Source organism: Leguminivora glycinivorella, chromosome Z (genome assembly GCF_023078275.1).
Source record: "Leguminivora glycinivorella isolate SPB_JAAS2020 chromosome Z, LegGlyc_1.1, whole genome shotgun sequence".
Lineage (NCBI taxonomy): Eukaryota > Metazoa > Arthropoda > Insecta > Lepidoptera > Tortricidae > Leguminivora > Leguminivora glycinivorella.
In genome coordinates this window covers 10,807,990-10,821,402 of record NC_062998.1, presented here as the reverse complement: position 1 = coordinate 10,821,402, position 13,413 = coordinate 10,807,990, and the positions used below count along the sequence as shown (strand labels likewise).

Below are 13,413 nucleotides of genomic sequence, written 5' to 3'. Positions count from 1 at the left end.
GAAATACAAAATAGAATTGGTTATTCAATAAATAAAAAGTTACTAATATGTACAATCTTAAACAAATAAAATATAAAAATTAAAACTAATACTATTGTACATAGTATTAATTTATATTTACGTAATTAAAATAATATTACGTCCGTGAATAAATATTTTGAAATAAAAGTTAAACTAACTCAATGTTTCCCATACGGTTTAGGATCAAATTAACGGCTTATTCGGTTGACAGTTCCAACATTAGTCCAACTAAACAAACTGGAAATAATCCTCAACGAAAAAAAGCTCCCCGAGAAACCTCGAGACGACTTTTATGCCTACCTACTTATTTTAAACCGGACTCGATTTCACACCTCGCATCTCCTGTCAAACGCGACGTAAAGCCGCGAACAGTATTATAAGGGGATCCAAACTGGCCCTATTTATGTATATCAATGATATCTATTTATTGTCACAATAAAAAGTTTTGATGTTATCAACTTAAAGCGATGAAAGAATCGTTACCTTCATCTCGCCTTTACGATTATGCTAAAAGTCACCATTTGAAATGATCATGCACTGATTTGACATTAATATGTATTGATGTAAGGTTTGTTTTCGTAGTGCGAGCGAATGGGTAGGTTAAGCAGCTTAGCGAAGCGCTGACGTGCATTTGAGGTTAGGTTTGATATTTCAAGTAACGGGCAGGATAAACAAGTACATTCGATGCCAACATTAATTTCTAGTATTAATTTTACAAAACTGTGCTTTACTGATTATGTTATGATTGATGAATTTAATTTAATAATGCGAGTGATAGGGTCGAGTGGAGGAAAGAGAGGGAAGGCCTTTGCCCAGCAGTGGTGTCCCACTGCTGGGCAAAGGCCTCCCCTCTCTCTCTAACGCAGGCTAGAAAAAAAAAATTAATATAAGAATAACCAACCTAGCCAGGTATAGATGACACGTCTTTGTCTAACTTTCTATCTCGAAATTCAAATTATATGCCAACTTTGAAATTCAAATTATACCCAAACTCGTCCCACAAGAACTTCTGCTTGAACAAGTACAATAAATCAAACCTTGCGGTTATTTTAAACGTGTAGGTAACTGGCACAATATTTATTGGAACCGACGGGCCGTAGACACCAGTATTAACCATATATTAATTAGTTAAATTGTCAGCGGGAGTTATATGAGCGCTAATTGCTCTAAACGTTGTGTTTTTCACATTCTTGGTAAGTGGGTTTTTTTTAAATTACGTCGGCGAGAAGTTTTGTTTAATTTTACAGTAGCATGAGACGTTTAATTGCCGCCAGCGGATGTTAAAGGCAGTAATTGGGAGGTAAATTCATGAGATAACGTATATTGTGAAGAAAATAATAGCTGGGGTGTCCTCGCTCAACACAAGACAACTTACGAGGTACGAGGTGGACTTTCGTGTATAGTATGAATACGAGTATGAACCCGCGCCGGCGGCGGGCGCCTCCTGTGCGCGACTGTACGTCGCCCAGGCCCTGTATGGTGCGGATATTTGGAATTTCGGGGAGCTATTTAAAATTTTAAAAAGCAATCGTAGCTTGACATTTGACAAAAAGCTGATTATGACGTCAGTTTTTTTCTGTTCCCTTGTGACGTGGAGTGCCCTTTCAGCCGGGATTAATTTGGTCCGTTTTATAAGGGCTTACTTATCTCGAGAGCGAGGTACGAACGGGTTGTATTTATCGGGCCCATTATACGTTTTATTATTTAATTTATTTAACGCCTCGGCTTTATCGGCTTGTCTATTAAATCGTCGACGGGTAATGCGATCGAAACTCAAACATTTGTAAAGCCTTATCTAAATTTGTTAATTCACTTTTACGACGATCGAAGAGCATTTTTTTTAGAATTTATCACTCAGGACTCTTATAATGAAGTTTGGTCGTGTATTCTTCGGGTTGCCTGGAAGGGTTGGGTAGTTATTGAATACTTCTAATGGCACGAACGTTAATTTAAACATTTTTAATGTATCCGCGAACGAATGCGTTGTTTATGCTAAGAGCCGCGGTGACCGTTTATCAACGTCCACCTGTTGTTTCACCACTTGAACAACAAAAACTGCATTTTAATATATTCTGGTAACGAGTCATTATACTGTACATCTACTGACTAATTAGTACGGGGCTCACCGAATTAAATTTAATGAGGAACTATAACGATGCTTATATTATATGGCGCAGTTTAGATAATAGAAGGTAATAAAAGAAAGTTTTTCTACTTATGGGTATACAGGAGGTTTTAATGCGGTGTGCATGCATTTTGATACCGGCGCAAGCCAGGCACTCCAATATGCATTTCCTAAGCTACTAGTTCCAAATAGGGCAGTTGATCAGATATGCACTTATGACGGGTATTAAATTATGGTACGCTAGAAACGCTTGCAAAATATTGAAACATTAACGCAAGGACGCGTCATTTTTTGGCATTTTGATCAAATACGAAGGTAGAGCCATAATTGTGTCACATATTTTTGCGGCCCTCGAAGAGCACCATGTAATTTCTGGTGACTGAACCACACAAATAAACACGATGACGCCAATTTGGCACGCGTCTTAGTGAATGACTCGATCTATATCATGCTTTAATAGATGTATAAATGGTCATAGCACGATTGGACAACGATCGGTCAAGCGGCCGGCCGGGCGACAAAATCCTTCTCGCGGTCGCGCCGCCGCCGCCGCGCCGGCCAGGCACTCGGCTTTAATGCACTTTTTATGTTTTACAACTCGTGTTTAGTAACCGATGACGGTTTATGAATAAATTAAAAGACAAAGTAAACGAGGCGAATGATTTATTGTGTGCATAAAATTGACTATCTTAGTAGTTTATTTTCTTTCTAAATAAGTATGTTATACCAACATTTTTATTTTATTATTTTATTATGCGAATGCATGTAATGATTTATACAAATCCTACAAGTGATACTGGCAAATACTCTTTATTATTTTCTACATAAGATATTTTTTTATGCTGATTTTATTTCCTAAAAGTACTAAAATACATTTACGAGTCTTAAATACGAGCCTAAACTCTAACCCCCTTATTCAGAAACGTTCACTAAGTAAAGCTATCAAACCGATAAAGCTCGTTTGTCCCTTTCTATCACACTAATACGTCGTAAAGTTTAGAGAACATTTATGTATAAGGCGGCAAGTAATTCTATGACCGATCTGATCAATATCGTATCAAAATCGCTATGTTGACGTTTATTAAAACTAGAATAGGCTTCTAAGTGCATGAATTTCATATTTACATTGTTGGCATAAATTAAAAAACTTGCACGGGCATTTGTAAATGTTCCATGTAATAATTGTTAAATTCGTCGATGCTTAAATGCACTCAGCGATACTATCTCGAGATAGCCGTGAGAGATACAGCTTTAATTCGAACGACCATAAGCGACTTGCGTGACTTTAATTTATTACCTAGTACACTTTTATGTTGGATGATTATGTATGCAATTTCTTAGCTCAAGTTAGAAACTTAAGGAGTTTAGACACAGATGTCAACTTTTTGTCCAGGTAGGTAGGTAGTCCACTAATTTTAATCGTAGTCCACCTACAACCCTGTATTATTGACTCCGTGCACTAGAAGTCACTTCACTTTGAAAAGATTCTACTGTGGCCTAAGATTCAAATTGCTTGGTACATAGGTAATTAGGTACATTAGGTACTTTCATTTATTTGATCCCTTTAACATACCTACATTTGTTACAAAATTTGGTTTAACCACAAAATTTTACCGAATTCACTTGTGCCTATGTGCATGGAACTTGCTGATTACTGTAATATAATTAAGTCTTTGAGAAGCTAATGTTAAATGATCTACTGGGACACTTCAACAGACATAGATTACTTACAAGCAAACAGTTCGGTTTCACAAGGGGCCGTTCCACGACCGATGTTGCTTCGGTACTCATTAAACATATATATAATATTTGGGAAAATTCTTGTGATGCAATTGGCATATTTTGTGATCTTTCAAAAGCCTTTGATTGTGTGGATCATGGAACGCTCATTTTGAAATTAGAACACTATGGTTTGTCTATAAATGCCCTAAACTTTATGTCTTCTTACCTTAGCAATAGAACACAAACAGTAGTTGTTAACAAAACTCGCTCTAGCGGGACTGTAGTCCAATTAGGAGTGCCACAAGGCTCAATTTTAGGTCCATTCCTGTTTTTGGTTTATATAAATGATTTGCCATGTATATTAAAAAACTTTTGTTAAATAGTACTTTTTGCTGATGATACATCACTGCTTTTTAATGTTGACCGAAAATCTACGGATTACAATGTAATTAATAGCACGTTAGCTGATGTACTGCAGTGGTTTACTGTCAACAATTTACTTCTTAATTCTAAGAAAACCAAATGTATTCGATTTTCTCTGCCGAATGTTAAACCAATCGATACAAAAATACTTTTGAATGATGAATGCTTAGAGATGGTAGATACAACACTGTATCTTGGTTTAACATTGGACAAAAATCTACAATGGAGTCCTCATATAAGGAAACTAGCAAGCAAATTAAGTTCAGCCGCATACGCCGTTAGGAGAATCAGGCAACTGACTAATGCTGAGACAGCTCGCCTAGTGTATCATAGTTATTTTCACAGTGTAATGTCATACGGTATTCTGGTTTGGGGCAAAGCAGCTGACATACAGACTATCTTTGTATTACAAAAGAGAGCCATTCGTTCTATTTACAACTTAGGAACACGTGAATCAGTAAGAGAACTCTTCAAAGAAATTAATATCTTAACTGTAGCTTCCCAATACATTTATGATAGTATAATTTATGTTGTTAAGAATTTAGACTGTTTCACTAAGTATTCTGATATCCATAATTATAATATTAGAAACAAAAATAAGCTTGCCATAAAGAAGTTTCGTGTCCGTAAAGTACAGAAGTCATTTGTTGGGCAATGCATTCATTTTTATAATAAGTTACCTGACACTGCTTTGAGATTACCCCTCCCAGCTCTTAAGAACTACTTAAAAAAATCATTGATGTTAAAGGCTTATTGAAAATGAACCATAGAGACTCACTTAGAGATAAGTTTAAGGACATTAATATAATGACAGTGCATTGTCAATATATTTATGAGAATATTATGTATGTACATAAAAACATTTGTAAATTTAAGAAAAACTGTGATGTACATAATATAAACACTAGAAATAAGCATAAGCTTGCAGTGCCCTTCACTCGGCTCCATAAAATTAAAAAATCATTCATGGGTAATTGTGTAAGATTTTATAACAAACTTCCTAATGCCATCACTGAACTGTCTTTTAATCGATTTAAACATTATGTAAAGCGTATACTGATCTCTAAAGCCTACTATAGCACACAAGACTACATGAATGATGAAACACTGTGGATACAAGTATTGCTGAAAACCATTAATTATATAGCTTATTAATGATGATATTGATAATTCAATGTATTTTTACACAATTTTTTTGACATTTAGAATTTATTCTAGAAGTTTTTATACTAGTATTTTTTTATACAATTTAGATTGATATCATTTTATTAAATCAATGTAGTTTTAAAACAATATTGTTTATTGCACCAATAAATTGCTCTGATATTTAGAATAAGATGAATATTGTACACTGTTGACAATTTAAAAGTGCTTATTGTAAGCCTATTTGAATAAAGAATATTTTGATTGATTGATTGATTGATTATTACAGAGTCGAGGACTATTTGACAGACAAACATGCATGGCCCGAACCAGAAACTACAAAAAACAAATAGCAATTAAAATAATTGTATTATGTATAGAGGACACAGTTCAGATAAGAAAGCACATCAAATATTTTATATTTTATGTTGTGTAGGTAAATTACATATTTAATGATATTGAGATTCATATTATCTTTTTTCTTCTGTGACAATTTGATATGTTTTCTCTGAAGAAGAACGACGTATTATTAAGCAATAATATAATTTATTGAAATTAATTTCCATAGAGTACCTAGTCTGTTCATATTCTTTGATGAATACTTTTGCATGTTAAATTGTATCTTGTTATTTAATGCATGTTAATTATAAGATGTAATGTTTTGAAAAGAAGTTGCCCGCCGAGTTTCTTGCCGGTCCCATAGTGGATACCCCCCTCCCAACTGAGGGGGGACTGAAATCTTCTCGAGGCTGAGGCGTAGGGTTAGAGCCGGCGTAGCTTTATTTGACGTTCATATGCGCATTGTAATATGCCTACTTGAAAAATAAATATTTCATTTCATTTCATTTCAGTTTGAATTTAAACGTTACGGCGAGAATATTATGTCTATTTGTCTCGTAGATAGTGCTACTTGATTCTTGACACCTTCTCTTAGACCCTAATGCTATATAATTTGATTTCAAAGGGAATATTGTCATTAAAACATTAACTATGTAAATCTATTATTTTAACATAATTAACATTATAAATATGTACCAAAACGATCCAAAAACGTTAATAATTAATAAATGTTTTTTACGTGTGTACCTCCGTTCGTGCACGGATTCGATCCACACGAACACAAGGCTCATGATATTAGAATTAGGCACTTTACATATATTATTATAATTGTTTAAAGATGCACGTGACTGTTTAGCGATCCTTATTTTTTAAACGATCTGAGTAAAGGAGAGAAAAGATTTAGAACAAAATATAAGGTAGGTATGTATAAGTAAGAGAATATAAGAGACTCACATTTTTTTTGTTAATGGTATATATACATAGATGCCTAATACCCAAAAATGTCTTATGGAGTATTTTTAGGAATCAGTGATTTATTTATGTATTTATTTATTTGCGGAAAGGTTCAAACAACTTTACAAAACTTTGTAGAAAAATATATTGTAATTACCCGATACCCATGCTCAACTGACCTCACTATTGAGGTAAATTGAACATATATGTCGGATTTATCTATGTATGTATGTAGTTAGAACATTTTACTATTTATTAACATATAAGTAAACCAAACATTTTTCTCTTGCCCCAAGTAAATGTCACAATCATATTAATTAGTAGGTTTTTATTTGACCCTCGCCACGTTGCGGATTTTCAGCAGAACTAATTTCTTTTACTGGCAAGGATTACTATTTGACACCCATCATCGAAAGCGATCGAATGTCAGTGATATAAACAAGAAGAAAAGATTTTAAATTTCCTAACGGTTTTTAACTTCTGATTAGCAGAAACGTCTGCAATCGATGCCACTAGGCTTAGAATAAATTTAAAAGTGGAAAACGTCTGCCTTGGGTGAGACTTGAACTCACGGCCTCTGGATCAATATTCCAGCGCTCTGCCAACTGAGCCACCAAGACTTCAACCAAACCAGCGAAATTTTCCACTACTAAGGTCAATGGGACCCGTAGCGACATCTACCGTAAGAGTGTTAAACTTCTTAAACGGCAACCGGAGTTCCAAGTCATATTGGAAATTCACCAGTTACGATGCGCTAACCATGCTAAATTTTTAACTTCTGATTAGCAGAAACGTCTGCAAGACAGACCCAAGGCAGACGTTTTCCACTTTTAAATTTTTTCCTAACGGTTTCATCGCAAATATGCCCAAAATAATATTGAAAAAGTGAAAATAATTATACTTAATGTGAAAAATGAATTACAACAAAAAAGGATGAAGGATTTCACAGCATTTCGATGATAATGTTCCGAAATCGGTTGTTGACATGTCCGGTACTGACGGTTTATAGTGCGGTTCTCCTGTATTGATTAGTTGGTTTCGATTAAGCTTAATATATTTTTTGTTCTTATTTAAGGTGTCTGTAGCTCTGCCGTGAAAAATATTTATAGAAATAAGGAGGCTGTTCCATCATTGCTACCAGTACAAAACAAGGTCTCACGCAAAAAGAAAATAAACATTGACGCTTCGATGCAGGCACAAGATTCATGTGTATTTTAGGCTGTGCGGATACAAGTAGCGAGTATTCAAACCTTGCTTATTACATTTTTGTTCTCTAAAACCGTTTTAGTTTTCTACAAATATTAACGCGAGACCAGTACACACTGTCCCCATTATATATGACGTCCGCACTTTATTGCCATATGAAAACGTTTTGTAGCGACACTTCTTCAGGGTCAAATAAAATCTTGTCAGGCTTTACTCATGTAAATATTTGAAATTTTGAATGTATGTATGTATGTTATATGACGTAATGTCATATGACTTATGGGAAATGTACAAAATAGTTTTAAAAAACTAGTGTTATTTTATTTTCAAGGGGTTATTAGCATATTTATTCATTATTTATCTATTTAATTTACGTGTTGATATCCTAAGTAGATCAAAGTTATTATAGTAAGTGAAGTATGAAATCCAACAACTGTAATCTGTAAGTAATGTTTGGTCACCTGTCTATCGCCGTGGCCGCCGCCTCTCGTGGGACCTAGAGCTGGCAAAGTTAGTGACAGAAAGTTACACACACAGCTTCTTGGCACGCAGGGACGGCGCCGGCAGTCAGTTACGACGAATGGGCCCGGTAACTAACTGCCGAGCTCAAACACTACCCCTAATGGAGTAAACTGTTGCATAAACACAAATCAATAACTTAATTAGAGCGTTGTTTAGATACGTCCCTGGGTAACAAGAATAAGAGATATAAATTGACCCTTCGCATGGCAGGCAGAGCTTGTTACATTTTACACACACAATTGATTACGAACTTCCGGTCCATAGCTGAAAAACTATATAAAATTCTTCCTGTTCAACATTCGTTAATTAATACCTACCTACCTAATTACGCATAAAGTTGTATACATTTGTCACTAATTTTGGTCGTTATAAATGTTTTAACCTTTTGATATCGAAGTATATCGTCTTTCCGGAAATCCCTACGAGTTTTTATTACGTGTATGATTTAATTGTTCCGTTGAACTCTTTTGCTCAGTGCTACGACAGCTACGCCCGGGTCTACGAACTTAAGAATTAGGGTGAAGTTTATAATTTTAAAGCATTTTTGAGGCCGTAGTTTTAGTATTCGTAAACCTATTGGTTGTCTCTGGTTTTATTGTAGAGGATTTTGAAATGCTAACGAGTGCACCTAGGGGGTCCGTTTATCTGATAGAGTACCAATAAGTACTCTACGATTGGCTCGGTAAAAGTATGAGGTGTTGTTTGTAGAGGTAAAGAGAATGAGGTGTGTTGTTAGTGTTACTGACCTGGAGAGTCTGTAGCGGATCGGTCGGAGTCGGAGTCCCGGTGCGCGCTGAGGTCGCGCGGGGCCGCGTCCAGGATGTCCGTGATCATGAACCTGGTGCGCGGCGCGCGCGCCTCGCGCTCGTCGCGCTGCACCGTCATCGCCACGGCGCCGCCGGCACCGGCGGGGCTCGCGTCGCCCGCCGCGCCCCTTACCGCATCCAGCGCACGACCAACCGAGCTGCTGCAGCCCCGTCACCGCACCCACATCGCTCGGGAACAGTCACAATATTAGCGCACGAATGCTAAACAGTACAATGCCACTTCCGCACTCGCATCGCCGCACGCGCCTCTATCGAGCCTGCCCCGCTGGTGCACTTTCAAAGTTTGTCGCCTGTGATGGGTCGCACTCGCTTATTGTTTATATTAGTAGGTATCACTTCACTGTCAGAGTTCACTAGTTGGAGTGTTAGTCGGGGAGTCGCGCGGAGAGTCGGAGGCGCTGCACGCTGCACGTCGTGTAGCGCGGCTCGTGTCGGTGTGACTGCGAGCTGGGCGCGCGGCGGCCGGCCGGCGGCGCGGGCGCGGGCGCGGGCGCGGCGGCCGGCCCGGGGGCGGCGCCGGCCAATGGCGCGCCGCGTGGCTCGCCTCGCCCCGCGGTGGGCGTGCCGCTGCCATGTTGCCGCGAGCGCCCTAATACTCTTTTTGCCCGGAGAAAGCTCCGCGCGGATTTAAGCTTTTATACGTGGATAAAACGCTTTTATAGGAAAATAAAGCGTTCTCGCAGCGGGATATCGCACTTTATTGCGGTGTTTTACTGAAAGTTGGCGACACTGTCAACTCGTAATTGGTTCACGCGCCAAATTGAGGATGGCGTAGCGCTGCATGGACAGTTTGTATCTATCAAATCGGTCCATATCAATTTTTTTTTGAAATGAGACAATTCAGTATCTTGTGTAGTGTAAAAATACAGCTTTATTACTTAGCTAATAATAGTTTTTACGGAGATGCTGATAGGTACTACCTAATTTTAACACTTTTACTCTAACTCTACCTTCACAAAAACACAAGTTATTGATATTAATTTAACTTTGAATTTAATTATCTCAGTGTGGTATATAGGCACTGAAATGGTATTTTTACGAGTAGGCACCACCTTTATTTATCGCTATTGAGTGTTTGTACGTTAATTTCAAGCGTCCGAAAATAATAAGATGATGTTTAATTTAATAAAAGATTTTATTTTCCGCCTTTGTTGTAAATTAAAATATTTAATTTATAAGGATACCTACTTATTGTTTAATTATTTTACATATTAATTAGAGTACCTTAACCATAAAACACAGACACGTAGGCACTTAGTTTGTAATGATACAGAAATTTAACATGCGATTTAGGTAACAATTGGTAACGTAGGTAACAGTCAGGAAAAAAGAAATATGTAGGTAATACCTATACTTAATCTTAAAACACTTTAGGGATCATATCGTTTCGTAGGAATGGAGGTGGAAGATCTGCTGCGCCGACCCCAAATAATGGGAAGAGGGCTAGAAAATTATGACGATGATGATGATCGTTTCGTAGATCCGTGAGGTTCGCGAGATCCATTTAAAAAAAAGTAACAAACAATTACTAATAATTATTAAAAATTAAAAAATCCAAAACTATCGATACAGCAAAATTATCGAAATTTTACAAAAATCGGCTGACATATTTGTCGAAACTAAAAACAGAAAGTTCGCTCATTAACAAACATTTAAGGAAAACTAATCTATTCTGTGATTTCAGCAGACTTCTATTGAGAGCTGACACATATAGGTACCGACTTATTTATTATAATAGTAGGTATCTTCCACTGTTTCACTAATTTGGTACCTACCTATCTATCTAAGAATATTTTCGAACTCTCATAGTTTGATACAATTTTCATGTGTCTACCTACACATAATTGATACCTATGTAGGTAAGTACTTGTCAGGAAAACGATATCGCGCCACAATTACCTTAGATACCTATACCTACGAATCAGATAAAACCGGCCAAGAGCGTGTCGGGCCACGCTCAGTGTAGGGTTCCGTAGTTTTCCGTATTTTTCTCAAAAACTACTAAACCTATCAATTTCAAAACAATTTTCCTAGAAAGTCTTTATAAAGTTCTACTTTTGTGATTTTTTCATATTTTTTAAACAGATGGTTCAAAAGTTAGAGGACGCACTTTTTTTCCTTTAGGAGCGATTATTTCCGAAAATATTAATATTATCAAAAAACGATCTTAGTAAACCCTTTTAATTTTTAAATACCTATCCAACAATATATCACACGTTGGGGTTGGAATTAAATAAAATATTAGCCCCCACTTTACATGTAGGGGGGTACCCCAATAAAACATTTTTTTCCATTTTTTATTTTTGCACTTTGTTGGCGTGATTGATATACATATTAGTACCAATTTCAGCTTTCTAGTGCTAACGGTTACTGAGATTATCCGCGGACGGACGGACGGACGGACGGACGGACGGACGGACGGACGGACGGACGGACGGACGGACGGACGGACAGACAGACATGGCGGACAGATAGACATGGCGAAACTATAAGGGTTCCTAGTTGACTACGGAACCCTAAAAAAGTCTAATGAACCGAAAACGTCTTAGGTACGTCACGAAAAATCTCGTTCAGACAGGGGCGGCTCAGTCCGCGATTCTGTCGCAGCGCTATAAGTTCCTAGGTGCCGGGGGCCGCGAGTTCGCGGTCCATTCAATGGTGACGACCTTCGCGCGGCGCAATAGATTTCAATGTCGGCTGCTCGCGTGCGGTCTGTTTGTTAATGTAGGTAAGAATTTAGAATGGCGGCATTTTGTGAATATCAAAGGAGTGAGCCTTCTGTACTTGTACTATTATATGCCTATTCTGTGGTTCAGATGGTACCATATCTTTAGTTGATAGTCGATTAGATGGCGACACTGAAAATATAGGTACGTATTTCAAAATTATAAGACATAGATATCACTCATATCATCAGGTAATGGATATGTTTGAAAAAGTCAAGACGGATTTGTTAAATCGTTATTTTGTTTCACTAAGTTTTTGTTTCTAAGTAACCGCTACTGCTAATATTGAAACCCGAGCTAGCGAAAGATTCCAACGTTCGAAATATCCGAAAATTGAAATCTAGAGCGTTGCGAAGATTTCAAGGACATCAAGTTTAAATTTGTATGAAACTACTTTGCACTGTTGTGGATTAAATGCAACTTTTTCACATTTTTTTGTAATCTATCAATACTCTGACTACTCTGTGATGAGAGATGACAATAAATGCACTGTGACTACAGATTTCTCTTTGAAAATAATCCTGCTTTTCTCATTTGTCTTTGCTTGTCAGAATTTTGTTTGAATTCAGAATTTTGCATCCCATTATACAGGGTGGGCCAATGATAAATGCATTTTTGAAAATTGAAATAATAGGATTTTTTTGTGGTTTTGAAATAATAAGTATATTTAGAAGTATGTCAAATAAATAAATTTTACGTTTTAAAAATTAAATCATCAAGATGTCGTCCGTGGCGGTTGCGGCACTCTCCAGCCTTGCTTGTAAATTTTGAAAGACTTTCGTCAGAAGTTGCGGAGATGTTGCTTGGATTTCTTGGCGAATGTTCTCCTTTAATTCTGCTGTGGTTGCCGGATTATTTGAGTACACTTTACTTTTCAAGTAACCCCATAAAAAAAAGTCAGCTGGAGTTAAGTCAGGGCTCCTGGGAGGCCAAGCAATATCACCCCGAATCCGAACTCGAGTCGAAAACGCCGACGAACAGACACATTAAGATCGATTGTTTTCATAAAAAGCTTGAATGCAAAACGCTCGCTGTTCTCCCGTGTAAGACACCATTTTGAATAAAAATTTACTTTGTTTTCTTTTAAATGACACTTATTATATGCCAATGTTTTGTAATTTTGACAAAGAAGGTCGAGACAAAAGTGAATTTATCACTGGCCCACCCTGTATATCTATACGTATATATTGTTTCATAACTTTTGCTACTTTTTTTTGAATCACCAAATAATTTTCAGCTTTTTACACACGGTTAAGTCCCTCGTCACTTTCTAGTTGAGAACAATGAGTAAAAAATCGTTATAATCAAGAAAAAGTATAGGGATCGATATATCTACGACAGAAGCGGTGGCGATTGGATGTAACGGGGAGCCTCACCAACATGACAATCGCACATTATCAAACGC

The 13,413-nt window shown here is 37.0% G+C and overlaps 1 protein-coding gene across 1 annotated transcript in view; it reads right to left on the bottom strand.

The window, feature by feature from the left end:
* LOC125241156 (homeobox protein B-H1-like) overlaps window positions 1-9,695 on the bottom strand; it is a 31,278-nt gene extending 21,583 nt beyond the window's left edge. The window contains exon 1 of the mRNA XM_048149497.1: window positions 9,202-9,695. Coding sequence (XP_048005454.1) covers window positions 9,202-9,340 — 139 coding nt within the window. The 5' untranslated portion in view covers window positions 9,341-9,695. The remainder of the gene's footprint in view (window positions 1-9,201) is intronic.
* Window positions 9,696-13,413: the final 3,718 nt, after the last annotated feature.